Source organism: Megachile rotundata, chromosome 1 (assembly GCF_050947335.1).
Source record: "Megachile rotundata isolate GNS110a chromosome 1, iyMegRotu1, whole genome shotgun sequence".
NCBI classification, from domain to species: Eukaryota; Metazoa; Arthropoda; class Insecta; order Hymenoptera; family Megachilidae; genus Megachile; species Megachile rotundata.
Genome location: NC_134983.1, coordinates 16,859,724 through 16,874,681, shown reverse-complemented (window position 1 = coordinate 16,874,681; position 14,958 = coordinate 16,859,724). Strand labels below are relative to the sequence as shown.

At 29.8% G+C, this 14,958-nt stretch overlaps 1 protein-coding gene across 1 annotated transcript; it reads right to left on the bottom strand.

Annotated features, from left to right (window-relative positions):
* Positions 1-11,588: 11,588 nt before the first annotated feature.
* LOC100878355 (peptidyl-prolyl cis-trans isomerase) lies at positions 11,589-14,467 on the bottom strand. The gene is made up of 3 exons (XM_003707050.3): positions 14,105-14,467; positions 12,715-13,068; positions 11,589-12,524 (listed from the first exon to the last, which is right to left on the bottom strand). Exons 1-3 carry the CDS (start codon positions 14,306-14,308, stop codon positions 12,453-12,455), a joined length of 630 nt encoding a protein of 209 aa, XP_003707098.1. The 5' UTR covers positions 14,309-14,467; the 3' UTR covers positions 11,589-12,452.
* Between the last annotated feature and the right edge of the window lie 491 nt (positions 14,468-14,958).

The window sequence follows — 14,958 nt, the reverse complement described above, 5'->3', positions numbered from 1 at the left end:
TATTAGGCATATTACTACTTTTATTGTCACTATCCTTACTATTCCTATTATTATCAATATTATTACGCATATTACTACTTTTATCGTCACTATCTTTATTATTCCTATTATTATCAATATTATTAGGCATATTACTACTTTTATCGTCACTATCCTTACTATTCCTATTATTATCAATATTATTAGGCATATTACTACTTTTATTGTCACTATCCTTACTATTCCTATTATTATCAATATTATTACGCATATTACTACTTTTATCGTCACTATCCTTATTATTCCTATTATTATCAATATTATTAGGCATATTACTACTTTTATCGTCACTATCCTTACTATTCCTATTATTATCAATATTATTAGGCATATTACTACTTTTATCGTCACTATCCTTACTATTCCTATTATTATCGATATTATGACGCATATTACTACTTTTATCGTCACTATCCTTACTATTCCTATTATTATCAATATTATGACGCATATTACTACTTTTATCGTCACTATCCTTATTATTCCTATTATTATCAATATTTTTAGGCATATTACTACTTTTATCGTCACTATCCTTACTATTCCTATTATTATCAATATTATGACGCATATTACTACTTTTATCGTCACTATCCTTACTATTCCTATTATTATCAATATTATGACGCATATTACTACTTTTATCGTCACTATCCTTACTATTCCTATTATTATCAATATTATGACGCATATTACTACTTTTATCGTCACTATCCTTACTATTCCTATTATTATCAATATTGTGACGCATATTACTACTTTTATCGTCACTATCCTTACTATTCCTGTTATTATCAATATTATTAGGCATATTACTACTTTTATTGTCACTATCCTTACTATTCCTATTATTATCAATATTATTACGCATATTACTACTTTTATCGTCACTATCCTTATTATTCCTATTATTATCAATATTATTAGGCATATTACTACTTTTATCGTCACTATCCTTACTATTCCTATTATTATCAATATTATTAGGCATATTACTACTTTTATCGTCACTATCCTTACTATTCCTATTATTATCAATATTATTAGGCATATTACTACTTTTATCGTCACTATCCTTACTATTCCTATTATTATCAATATTATTAGGCATATTACTACTTTTATCGTCACTATCCTTACTATTCCTATTATTATCGATATTATGACGCATATTACTACTTTTATCGTCACTATCCTTACTATTCCTATTATTATCAATATTATGACGCATATTACTACTTTTATCGTCACTATCCTTACTATTCCTATTATTATCAATATTGTGACGCATATTACTACTTTTATCGTCACTATCCTTACTATTCCTGTTATTATCAATATTATTAGGCATATTACTACTTTTATTGTCACTATCCTTACTATTCCTATTATTATCAATATTATTACGCATATTACTACTTTTATCGTCACTATCTTTATTATTCCTATTATTATCAATATTATTAGGCATATTACTACTTTTATCGTCACTATCCTTACTATTCCTATTATTATCAATATTATTAGGCATATTACTACTTTTATCGTCACTATCCTTACTATTCCTATTATTATCAATATTGTGACGCATATTACTACTTTTATCGTCACTATCCTTACTATTCCTGTTATTATCAATATTATTAGGCATATTACTACTTTTATTGTCACTATCCTTACTATTCCTATTATTATCAATATTATTACGCATATTACTACTTTTATCGTCACTATCCTTATTATTCCTATTATTATCAATATTATTAGGCATATTACTACTTTTATCGTCACTATCCTTACTATTCCTATTATTATCAATATTATTAGGCATATTACTACTTTTATCGTCACTATCCTTACTATTCCTATTATTATCGATATTATGACGCATATTACTACTTTTATCGTCACTATCCTTACTATTCCTATTATTATCAATATTATGACGCATATTACTACTTTTATCGTCACTATCCTTATTATTCCTATTATTATCAATATTTTTAGGCATATTACTACTTTTATCGTCACTATCCTTACTATTCCTATTATTATCAATATTATGACGCATATTACTACTTTTATCGTCACTATCCTTACTATTCCTATTATTATCAATATTATGACGCATATTACTACTTTTATCGTCACTATCCTTACTATTCCTATTATTATCAATATTATGACGCATATTACTACTTTTATCGTCACTATCCTTACTATTCCTATTATTATCAATATTGTGACGCATATTACTACTTTTATCGTCACTATCCTTACTATTCCTGTTATTATCAATATTATTAGGCATATTACTACTTTTATTGTCACTATCCTTACTATTCCTATTATTATCAATATTATTACGCATATTACTACTTTTATCGTCACTATCCTTATTATTCCTATTATTATCAATATTATTAGGCATATTACTACTTTTATCGTCACTATCCTTACTATTCCTATTATTATCAATATTATTAGGCATATTACTACTTTTATCGTCACTATCCTTACTATTCCTATTATTATCAATATTATTAGGCATATTACTACTTTTATCGTCACTATCCTTACTATTCCTATTATTATCAATATTATTAGGCATATTACTACTTTTATCGTCACTATCCTTACTATTCCTATTATTATCAATATTGTGACGCATATTACTACTTTTATCGTCACTATCCTTACTATTCCTATTATTATCAATATTATGACGCATATTACTACTTTTATCGTCACTATCCTTACTATTCCTATTATTATCAATATTATGACGCATATTACTACTTTTATCGTCACTATCCTTACTATTCCTATTATTATCAATATTATTAGGCATATTACTACTTTTATCATCATTATCCGTATTATTCTTATTATTACCAATATTATTACGCATATTATTACTTTTATCATCATTAACCTTATTATTCTTATTATTATCAATATTATTACGCATATTACGACTACTATCATCGCAGGAACTGTAATTATCCTCACTACTCTTATTATTATCAATATTCGGTTATATTAGGTTAGGTCAGTCCCCAAGGTTAGGTCACGTTAGGTTAAGCCAGGGCCTAAGGTTAGGTCAGATTAGGTTAGGTCTGGGCCCAAGGTTAGGTCAGATTAGGTTAGGTCTGGGCCCAAGGTTAGGTCTGGGCCGAAGGTTAGGTCAGATCAGGTGTATAGTGTATAGTGTATAGTGTATAGTGTATAGTGTATAGTGTATAGTGTATAGTGTATAGTGTATAGTGTATAGTGTATAGTGTATAGTGTATAGTGTATAGTGTATAGTGTATAGTGTATAGTGTATAGTGTATAGTGTATAGTGTATAGTGTATAGTGTATAGTGTATAGTGTATAGTGTATAGTGTATAGTGTATAGTGTATAGTGTATAGTGTATAGTGTATAGTGTATAGTGTATAGTGTATAGTGTATAGTGTATAGTGTATAGTATAGTATAGTATAGTATAGTATAGTATAGTATATAGTATAGTATAGTATAGTATATAGTATATAGTATAGTATAGTATAGTATATAGTATAGTATAGTATAGTATAGTGTATAGTGTATAGTGTATAGTACAGTATAGTATAGTATAGTATAGTATAGTATATAGTGTATAGTATAGTGTATAGTGTATAGTGTATAGTGTATAGTGTATAGTGTATAGTGTATAGTGTATAGTGTATAGTATATAGTGTATAGTGTATAGTATATAGTGTATAGTATAGTATAGTATAGTATAGTATAGTATATAGTATATAGTATAGTATAGTATAGTATATAGTATATAGTATAGTATAGTATAGTATAGTGTATAGTATAGTATAGTATAGTATAGTATAGTATATAGTGTATAGTATAGTATAGTATAGTATAGTATAGTATAGTATAGTATAGTATAGTGTATAGTGTATAGTGTATAGTGTATAGTGTATAGTGTATAGTGTATAGTGTATAGTGTATAGTATAGTATAGTATAGTATAGTATAGTATAGTATATAGTATAGTATAGTATAGTATATAGTATATAGTATAGTATAGTATAGTATATAGTATAGTATAGTATAGTATAGTGTATAGTGTATAGTGTATAGTACAGTATAGTATAGTATAGTATAGTATAGTATATAGTGTATAGTATAGTGTATAGTGTATAGTGTATAGTGTATAGTGTATAGTGTATAGTGTATAGTGTATAGTGTATAGTGTATAGTGTATAGTGTATAGTGTATAGTGTATAGTGTATAGTGTATAGTGTATAGTGTATAGTGTATAGTGTATAGTGTATAGTGTATAGTGTATAGTGTATAGTGTATAGTGTATAGTGTATAGTGTATAGTATATAGTATAGTATAGTATATAGTGTATAGTGTATAGTATATAGTGTATAGTATAGTATATAGTGTATAGTGTATAGTATATAGTGTATAGTATAGTATAGTATAGTATAGTATAGTATATAGTATATAGTATAGTATAGTATAGTATATAGTATATAGTATAGTATAGTATATAGTATATAGTATAGTATAGTATAGTATAGTGTATAGTATAGTATAGTATAGTATAGTATAGTATATAGTGTATAGTATAGTATAGTATAGTATAGTATAGTATAGTATAGTGTATAGTGTATAGTGTATAGTGTATAGTGTATAGTGTATAGTGTATAGTGTATAGTGTATAGTGTATAGTGTATAGTATATAGTATATAGTATACTATAGTATAGTATAGTATATAGTATATAGTATAGTATAGTATAGTATATAGTATATAGTATAGTATAGTATATAGTGTATAGTATATAGTATAGTATAGTATAGTATAGTGTATAGTGTATAGTGTATAGTGTATAGTGTATAGTGTGTAGTGTATAGTATAGTATAGTATAGTATAGTATAGTATATAGTATATAGTATAGTATAGTATATAGTATATAGTATATAGTATAGTATAGTATAGTATAGTGTATAGTGTATAGTGTATAGTGTATAGTATAGTATAGTATAGTATAGTATATAGTGTATAGTATAGTATAGTATAGTATAGTATAGTATAGTATAGTATAGTGTATAGTGTATAGTGTATAGTGTATAGTGTATAGTGTATAGTGTATAGTGTATAGTGTATAGTGTATAGTGTATAGTATAGTATAGTATAGTATAGTATATAGTATATAGTATAGTATATAGTATATAGTATAGTATAGTATATAGTATATAGTATATAGTATAGTATAGTATATAGTATATAGTATATAGTATAGTATAGTATAGTGTATAGTGTATAGTGTATAGTGTATAGTGTATAGTATAGTATAGTATAGTATAGTATAGTATATAGTGTATAGTATAGTATAGTATAGTATAGTATATAGTGTATAGTATAGTATAGTATAGTATAGTATAGTGTATAGTGTATAGTGTATAGTGTATAGTGTATAGTGTATAGTGTATAGTATATAGTGTATAGTACAGTATATAGTGTATAGTGTATAGTATATAGTGTATAGTATAGTATAGTATAGTATAGTATATAGTATATAGTATAGTATATAGTGTATAGTGTATAGTATATAGTGTATAGTATAGTATAGTATAGTATAGTATAGTATATAGTATAGTATAGTATAGTATGTAGTATATAGTATAGTATAGTATAGTATATAGTATATCGTATAGTATAGTATAGTATATAGTATATAGTATAGTATAGTATAGTGTATAGTGTATAGTATAGTATAGTATAGTATAGTATAGTGTATAGTGTATAGTATAGTATAGTATAGTATAGTATAGTATAGTATATAGTGTATAGTATAGTATAGTATAGTATAGTATAGTATAGTATGGTGTATAGTGTATAGTGTATAGTGTATAGTGTATAGTGTATAGTGTATAGTGTATAGTGTATAGTGTATAGTGTATAGTATAGTATAGTATAGTATAGTATAGTATATAGTATATAGTATAGTATAGTATATAGTATATAGTATATAGTATATAGTATAGTATAGTATAGTATAGTGTATAGTGTATAGTGTATAGTGTATAGTATAGTATAGTATAGTATAGTATAGTATATAGTGTATAGTATAGTATAGTATAGTATAGTATAGTATATAGTATAGTATATAGTATATAGTATAGTATAGTATAGTATAGTATAGTGTATAGTGTATAGTGTATAGTGTATAGTGTGGTAGAGTATATAGTATAGTATAGTATATAGTGTATAGTGTATAGTATAGTATAATATATAGTGTATAGTATAGTATAGTATAGTATAGTATATAGTATATAGTATAGTATAGTATAGTATATAGTATAGTATAGTATAGTATATAGTATATAGTATAGTATAGTATAGTACATAGTGTATAGTGTATAGTATAGTATAGTATAGTGTATAGTGTATAGTATATAGTATAGTATAGTATAGTATAGTATAGTATAGTATAGTGTATAGTGTATAGTATATAGTATAGTATAGTATAGTATAGTATATAGTGTATAGTATAGTATAGTATAGTATAGTATAGTATATAGTGTATAGTGTATAGTGTATAGTGTATAGTATAGTATAGTATATAGTGTATAGTATAGTATAGTATATAGTATATAGTATAGTATAGTATATAGTATATAGTGTATAGTGTATAGTGTATAGTGTATAGTGTATAGTATATAGTATTGTATAGTATATAGTGTATAGTATAGTATAGTATATAGTGTATAGTATAGTATAGTATAGTATATAGTATAGTATAGTACAGTATATAGTGTATAGTATAGTGTAGTATAGTATAGTATAGCTGGAAGAACTGTGGAAAACGCTCCAGCACTCTGGAAACTCCGAAGACACAACGACGGTGGAGAAAAGGGGCCGCACTGAGAATAACCAGAATATCCAGCATGGCGAGGGAAGGAACGCTGCGAACATTTGGAGAGCGGCCCTAAAGGGTGAAGAAAAAGGATGCAGCGACAAGCAAGACGGCGGTGGCACGGCGCGCTTTTCAAATGGCAAGAGGAGGGGAAGAAGTAAGAGGACAGCGTGAGGGTGAAGAGGTAACGGCAAGAGGAGGGAAAGAAGCAAGAGGACAGCGAGAGGGAGAAGAGGAAGAGGAAGAGCAGGAGCAGAAGAAACGGCGAAACAAAATAGAAACGACCGATCAAACGACTCAAACCCGCAAGGGAGGAAACCGGTGTCAGCCTGGTCATAGCACCATTAGGGGGCACAAAGCGGGGACCGACTGAGCTGGGGAGAGGAGGGAGAGAGGTCAATTGAGCAAAGCACCCTTCTGATCAACTGTTGATTCAACTGGGGACCCAGTCGTCAGCCTGGTCATGGCACCATTAGGGGGCGACAATGGGGACCAAGTGGGATCGGCGGAAGAGAAGAAGGAGAAAACAAGACACGATCGATCGAACGACTCAAACTTGCAAAGGAGGAAACCGGTGTCAGCCTGGTCATAGCACCATTAGGGGGCACAAAACGGGGACCGACTGAGCCGGGGAGAGGAGGGAGAGAGATTAAACTGAGCAGAGGATCCTTCTGATCAACTGCTGATTCAATTAGGGACCCAGTCGTCAGCCTGGTCATAGCACCATTAGGGGGCGACAATGGGGACCGAGGGGATCGGCGGGAGAGAAGAAGGAGGAAACATAAGGAAATTTGGCTGGCGCCTAAACGGCGGCAACAAATGAAAGCAGCAACAATGGCGGGCAACGCTATGAGCGACCCGAAAGCTTGGCAGACTTTTTAATCGGAAAGTACTGGAACGAGGAACTTGAACGTCAGCCTGGTCACAGCACCATTAGGGGACGGATTGAGAACCGAGGGAAAGTGCTGGAAGAGAGAAAAGAAATAAATACCGAGAGCAATGGGCTCAAGTAGCGTTGTGAAAGAGGACTGGGACGAAGCAGGAAACGCGGTAAGAGGGAACGGGGTAACAGCCGGGGCGAGGGGCACAAGCGAAAACCGAATGCAAAATCAGAGGGAAAATGAAATTAGGGTTCGGCGCAATGAGATAAGAGTAAGGGTATGCGGGATGTGCAGAAGAGAAGGAAAATAAATCTCCCCACTTAACAGCATATCACTATTTATTCATATATTTATTTATTTATCTATACAATTATTTTTCATTATCACTCACTGATACAACATATATATACATATAAGGGTGCGGTTAGGCTTCGAAATCTGCTCACTTTGCGTTGCTTGCGGTTGCTATAAAGTAGTATAAACATGGGAATATTAAGCGTCGCACAGACAGAAACCTAGGGGATGAAGCAGGGAAAGAGCAAACCGGAAAGCGGGAGTGGGAGGGGCGGGGGGGGGGGGGGGGGCGGAGGGAAGCAAATAAGGAAACAAGGAATAACTATAGAAAGGAGTAAATACAAGATACTCAGGAGTCATAATACGGAGATAAGATAACAGTCAGGAACAGTGTTGCGGGGGCGGGGGCGGGGGCGGAAATAACGAATATAGCTTAGCGAACAGAGTTAAACTTACCCTACATACTTACCTTTAATACCAAGTCGACAGCGACACATAGGTGCGAAATGGTGGGGAGAGGTCGCGGTTTCTAGCCGTATGTTCTCGCCCACCGAGAGGAGGCGCCGAGTGGACGTTACAAGTTCAGCTGGAGATCGGTGCTACACGCACGGGAGTCTCCCCTAGTTCTTGACGTGCCTCCCGGGTCAAATCTCTTTGGTTGAGGGCATCCATTCCTCACACATGGAACACATTCGCGAGGGGGGGGAGGGGGGGGGGGAGTCCTTCTTTCACAACAGCGAGCGATGGCCTAGACCAAGGGGACTATGTCGTTCGACGATACGGGAGCCTTGGCGGGTTGCCGCCACCCTCCACCCTTGTGGTGGGGGCGGGAGACAGTTTTAGTGAGTAGGCCGTGGAAACCGTCCCTCTTCTAGGGGCGCCGGAAGCGGGAGTCTCACACTATCTGGGCTATCTTCCCAGGTGTCCGTTACTGGATTTCTGTCTTCCTTAAACAAAAAAAAAAAAAAAAAAAGGTCGGGGTGGGTTAGGTAGGTTAGGTACCCAGACCTAACCTAATATAACCTAACCCTAGGGTCCGACCTAACCTTTTCCAACCTAACCGGTTAGGTATATATATATATATATATATATATATATATATATATATATATATATATATATATATATAGGTATATATATATAGTATAGTATATAGTATATATAGTATAGTATAGTATAGTATAGTATATATAGTATAGTATAGTATAGTATATATAGTATATATAGTATAGTATAGTATAGTATATATAGTATATATAGTATATATATAGTATATAGTATATATAGTATAGTATATATAGTATATATATAGTATATAGTATAGTATAGTATATATAGTATATATATAGTATATAGTATATATAGTATAGTATAGTATATATATAGTATATAGTATATATAGTATAGTATAGTATATATAGTATATATATAGTATATATATATAGTATATATATGTGTATGTATATATATATAGTAGGAATAATAAGGATAGTGATAATAATAGTAGTAATATGCGTAATAATATTGATAATAATAGGAATAATATATATATGTAGCATATATATAGTATATAGTATATATAGTATAGTATGTATAGTATATAGTATAGTATAGTATATATAGTATATAGTATATATAGTATAGTATAGTATATATAGTATATATATAGTATATAGTATATATAGTATAGTATAGTATATAGTATATATAGTATATATATAGTATATATATAGTATATATATGTGTATGTATATATATATAATAGGAATAATATATATATGTAGCATATATATAGTATATATAGTATATAGTATAGTATAGTATATATAGTATATAGTATAGTATAGTATATATAGTATATATATAGTATATAGTATATATAGTATATATAGTATATATATAGTATATATATATAGTATATATATGTGTATATATATATATATAATAGGAATAATAAGGATAGTGATAATAAAAGTAGTAATATGCGTAATAATATTGACAATAATAGGATTAATAAGGATAATGACGATAAAAGTAGTACTATGCGTAATAATATTGATAATAATAGGAATAATAAGGATAATGACGATAAAAGTAGTACTATGCGTAATAATATTGATAATAATAGGAATAATAAGGATAGTGATAATAAAAGTAGTAATATGCGTAATAATATGGACAATAATAGGAATAATAAGGATAATGACGATAAAAGTAGTAATATGCGTAATACTATTGATAATGATAGGAATAATAAGGATAATTACAGGTCCAGCGATGATAGTAGTCGTAATATGCGTAATAATATTGATAACAATAAAAATAATAAAGATAATGATGATAAAAGTAGTAATATGCGTAATAATATTGATAAAAATAAGAGTAGTAAGTATAATTACAGTTCCAGCGATGATAGTAGTCGTAATATGCGTAATAATATTGATAATAATAAGAGTAATAAGGATAGTAATATAATAGTTCTAACCATAATAACAATAGTAGTATAAGTAATAATAGGTTATACTGAAAATATTAAGAGTAATAATATCATCCGCCTCCGAAAAGGTTGAAATGTATTTAATATACTACCTAACAAGTAAATAGGTTTCATTCATATCTGTTACGTAATTGTATGATGAATGAAATAGAAATTACTTCATTAGAAGATAGTAATTATTTTATACTTTTTAGTGCATTTCGAAGTCGGCGTATTTTTTTTCTTAGAATTATTTTATTTTACGCTTTTTAGTGGAATGGGAAGAATTGTATAGGATACTTTGAGACAGTTCTTCCGGGCTTCTTTTTTGTTTGCGTACACTTAATGTTTAAGTGTAATCAATTAATTACCGACAGAGTCCGGTCGGTACGTGTTCGTCGTAGTTCAGCAGTTTGTTGTTAGATGGCGCTGTTACCATCATTTGTGGCGGTTTTTTCAAAAGACTGTTTTCATTATTCTTGATGGATTTATAAGCGTATAATTTTCAATAATTCCTATACTCTACAGTGATCATCGGTCAAGATGAGTTCTGTTATCAAAGTCGTCGATCAAGAAGAATTCTATTTGTACTTGTACGTAATAAAGCAAATATAAACGAGGAAGTTTTCGACAAAACCGATATTTCTCGTCAGTATAACAACGGCACGATTAATCTCCTCTGTGCGTCATTTGTGGCAGATACTTTATCAATTTATATACTTTTATCAAAAACTGTGATAAAATGAATAGTGCAATTACGTTTCAAATATGCTTTTTGATGCAACTAAATATCCCTCTACTGTGCATTCATAAATTATCATGTACTTTAGCCTTCAGTAAAATATTTATCTTATCTAGTATAAAATATGTATATCGCATATCATTCATTGTTTGATAAGTAACTGTGTGTAAATAGGGAAAGGTCAATATAAAGCAAAACACGGATATCAGTACACTTATAATTGTGATATAATAATGACATACAACAGTATTTCTGAAAACAATTTTATTTCTTAGAAATCCGAATTATTGTGATTGTTGCAACTACATTCTTTAACATTCGTGTTACATCAGAGTAAGATGGAATTGTCTAAAGGCATTATCTGGTATTACAGTTTACAATAATGAATCTGGTATTATCAATTACTCTGTGCTTAGAAAAGGAAGGGTGTATACATATAAAAACGAATAATGCTCTAGATAACATGAGCATTACTTTACCGGCTTTAAATATAAAAGCACAATAGAAAAGTTAAAACATTATAATTCCACAGATAAATGCATTATACAGCAATTATGTAACACTCACTAACTATGGACTTTTGAAATGCAAATACTCACAAACTTCTTTTCCTTAGATACTAAAATGCAAATAGTACACACAGGAAAAACTATTTTATGAAAATTTATGGTTCCACACATAGACATTTTACTGTGCTGTACCATTAAAAGGAGGAATATTGTATGGAAGAATGTGGATCTAGAATTATTTTTATCTGTTTTGCATTCCATCTCAATATTCGACAAATGTATCCATATAGAGGGTAAGTAATGATGTAAGTAAAACTCAAGAACTTTATATTAAGAAAAAGAAGAAAAAAGAAAGAGCAGAAATTCGTGCTGGTGAAATCTAGTTTGTAGTATATTCCAACCTTAATTATTTGCAATAAAAAACGATACAATACAAATCACTTGTACCAGTTCGTAAAAGTTGTACATTCTCTTAATGTAAAACTAAATTCAGTGTTAAAGAAAATGATGATGATTAGAATGAATGAATCATACAATAAAAACAGCAACGGTTGTATGGGACAGCTAAATAAAAATTCAGCATTAGAGTATCTAGTTGAACAATCTACAGCTCTCCACAGTCAGCTACCACAATTTTTTTGGAAGTTTTTCCACTTTGAGATCCCATTCCCTCTAACTGAAACAAGAAAGACAAACATTTCTTTTGGTATCAACAATAAAATGTAAATATATTATTACAAGAAAAGATTCAAAATAGTTTTGAAAATGCGTATTAGAATATGCAATTTCTATTAAATTAAAGGATATTTGCATAAAAATCTTTAATACTAATTAAGAATAAATAAGGAAGAAAAAGTGTTACATACTTTTCTAACAACATCCATTCCTTCAACAACTTTGCCAAACACAACATGTTTGCCATCGAGCCAACTAGTCTTGGCACTGGTAATGAAGAACTGACTGCCATTAGTATTCGGACCAGCATTTGCCATAGAAAGAATGCCAGGTTCGGTGTGTTTCAGAACAAAATTCTCATCATTGAATTTTGAGCCATAGATGGATTCTCCACCAGTACCATTATGATTGGTAAAATCACCTCCTTGACACATGAAATTTGGAATCACTCTATGGAAGCTACTTCCTTTGTAGCCAAAACCCTTTTCACCAGTACAGAGAGCTCGGAAGTTTTCTGCAGTTTTTGGGACAACATCGCTTCTCAACTAGAAATTAAAAATTGCTTTCTAAAAAATTTGCATAAAAAGCAATTATAATTACAATATTACAATCAGCTTAGTAATAACTAAATTTGTTGAACATATTTAATTATAAAGTCAGTTCTGCAACAATTAACAAATGAAGCAGCTAAATATAACAATTCAAGGCTTTATTTACCATAAGATGCAAGCTAAAATTTTATTCTTTATGGAATCATATTTTAAAATCTTAATTTTGTATTTTAAAATATAAAATCAACCAATTTATAGTTATAAAAGAGCTGCTATCTTCAAGATCATGTTAGATATAATGGGCTCCATTAATTTACTAAAATTAAAACTAGGAAGCCTTAGAGTTATTTTATAACTTATAGATTTTTTTAATACCAATATCAATATTGCGTTATTTTTATTCTATTATAAATAACGAAGGCTTTTAGTTTCAATAAATTTAAAAACGCCACATGTGTGAATTTAATTAATTGAAATGACACTCTTTCGAGGCCTCATAATGATACTATGCCGTAAAACGTACAAATACGGCCCTGTAACAATTTTTGTATCTACTTTCATCGTATCTATTTATATATTTTTTTCTATAAAATCAATTAACGAGAGAAATGTATTTTTCAATCTTAATTTCAATACGATAGTTTGGTAGAAAATTCGATAAAAGTATATTTCGTAATTACGTTTGAAATTTTCACCTGCGTAAGATACGTAATCGAACATATCAACGGCAATCAGCGAATGGAAAATTTTACAGTTCAGTAGAAATCCGGGAGTCGGGAATACAATATCGAATTACATTTTTTACTGACCCTTATTGGATCACATATTGGAATATTTGATTATACGCGACCAATACTATAATTTCACGCAAATAACATAGGTATTAGTGAATTTAAGAAGAATTCAGGTCAAAAACCAACTCGCATAACCGGCTTTCAAGAAAATTCAAGATGGCCAATCACGCCGGGATCCTAACGACAACGTGTATAAAAGATGAAATTCACGTTAATTAGGAAAGATTTTCACCTACCTCCATAACGATACGTCCCACAGGCTTGTTGTCTGCGGTCATATCGAAGAAAACACGTGGCAAACCCATTGTTTCAGCAAGAGCAGCGAATGTTCGTGACACCAATGCAAAAGACGATCGTCTCGGGCGGGCGGTGGCTCCCAAATGGCTCGAATGGCTGAAGGTCGAATCAATTGACAGCCGGCAGATCGATCTCAACGCCATGTTACGAGTGTTACCGTCTTAAAAATCAATTTCAAACGATTCAATCGTTAGTTATCCTCCTGTAATATAGTTTATATTATGTTTTCGAGACAACCAGCTATTATTTCATGGTAATATTATGTAACATAGCGACGATTTTCTCTTTATCATCGGCAATTATTGAACGACATGCGTGCTTCCTGCTTTCAACCAATCTGATGCGTTATTTTCACCGATCGCGTTGAATGTCCAATCACGTGTTCGTTTTAGTATATAGAAATTGGACCTAACGGAAAATGTAGATTTCTATTAACTTTCATATGAATAAAAAACAAATTTAAAAAAAATATAATTATTTAAAAAATTAATTACGTATGTAGGTAAATTGCCCCGGTTAGAAATTTATTTTATATAATAATTTCAAATATGTTTTTCATTATGTATACACTTCATGCATTTTTATGTCTTGTTAAATAAAGAATGAGTTTTATACATGTAGACTTTCTTTATTATCTACTTAATATTTCATTGTGGTTTATCGAAAGCATTATCATTGATTTGTATTTTACTGTTGTTAAAGGTATTCAAAATTTTATACGATATTTTATATATGATATTTTTTTTCGAATTTAGATTACGAAAGACTCATAGTGCATAGTATAAAAACATAC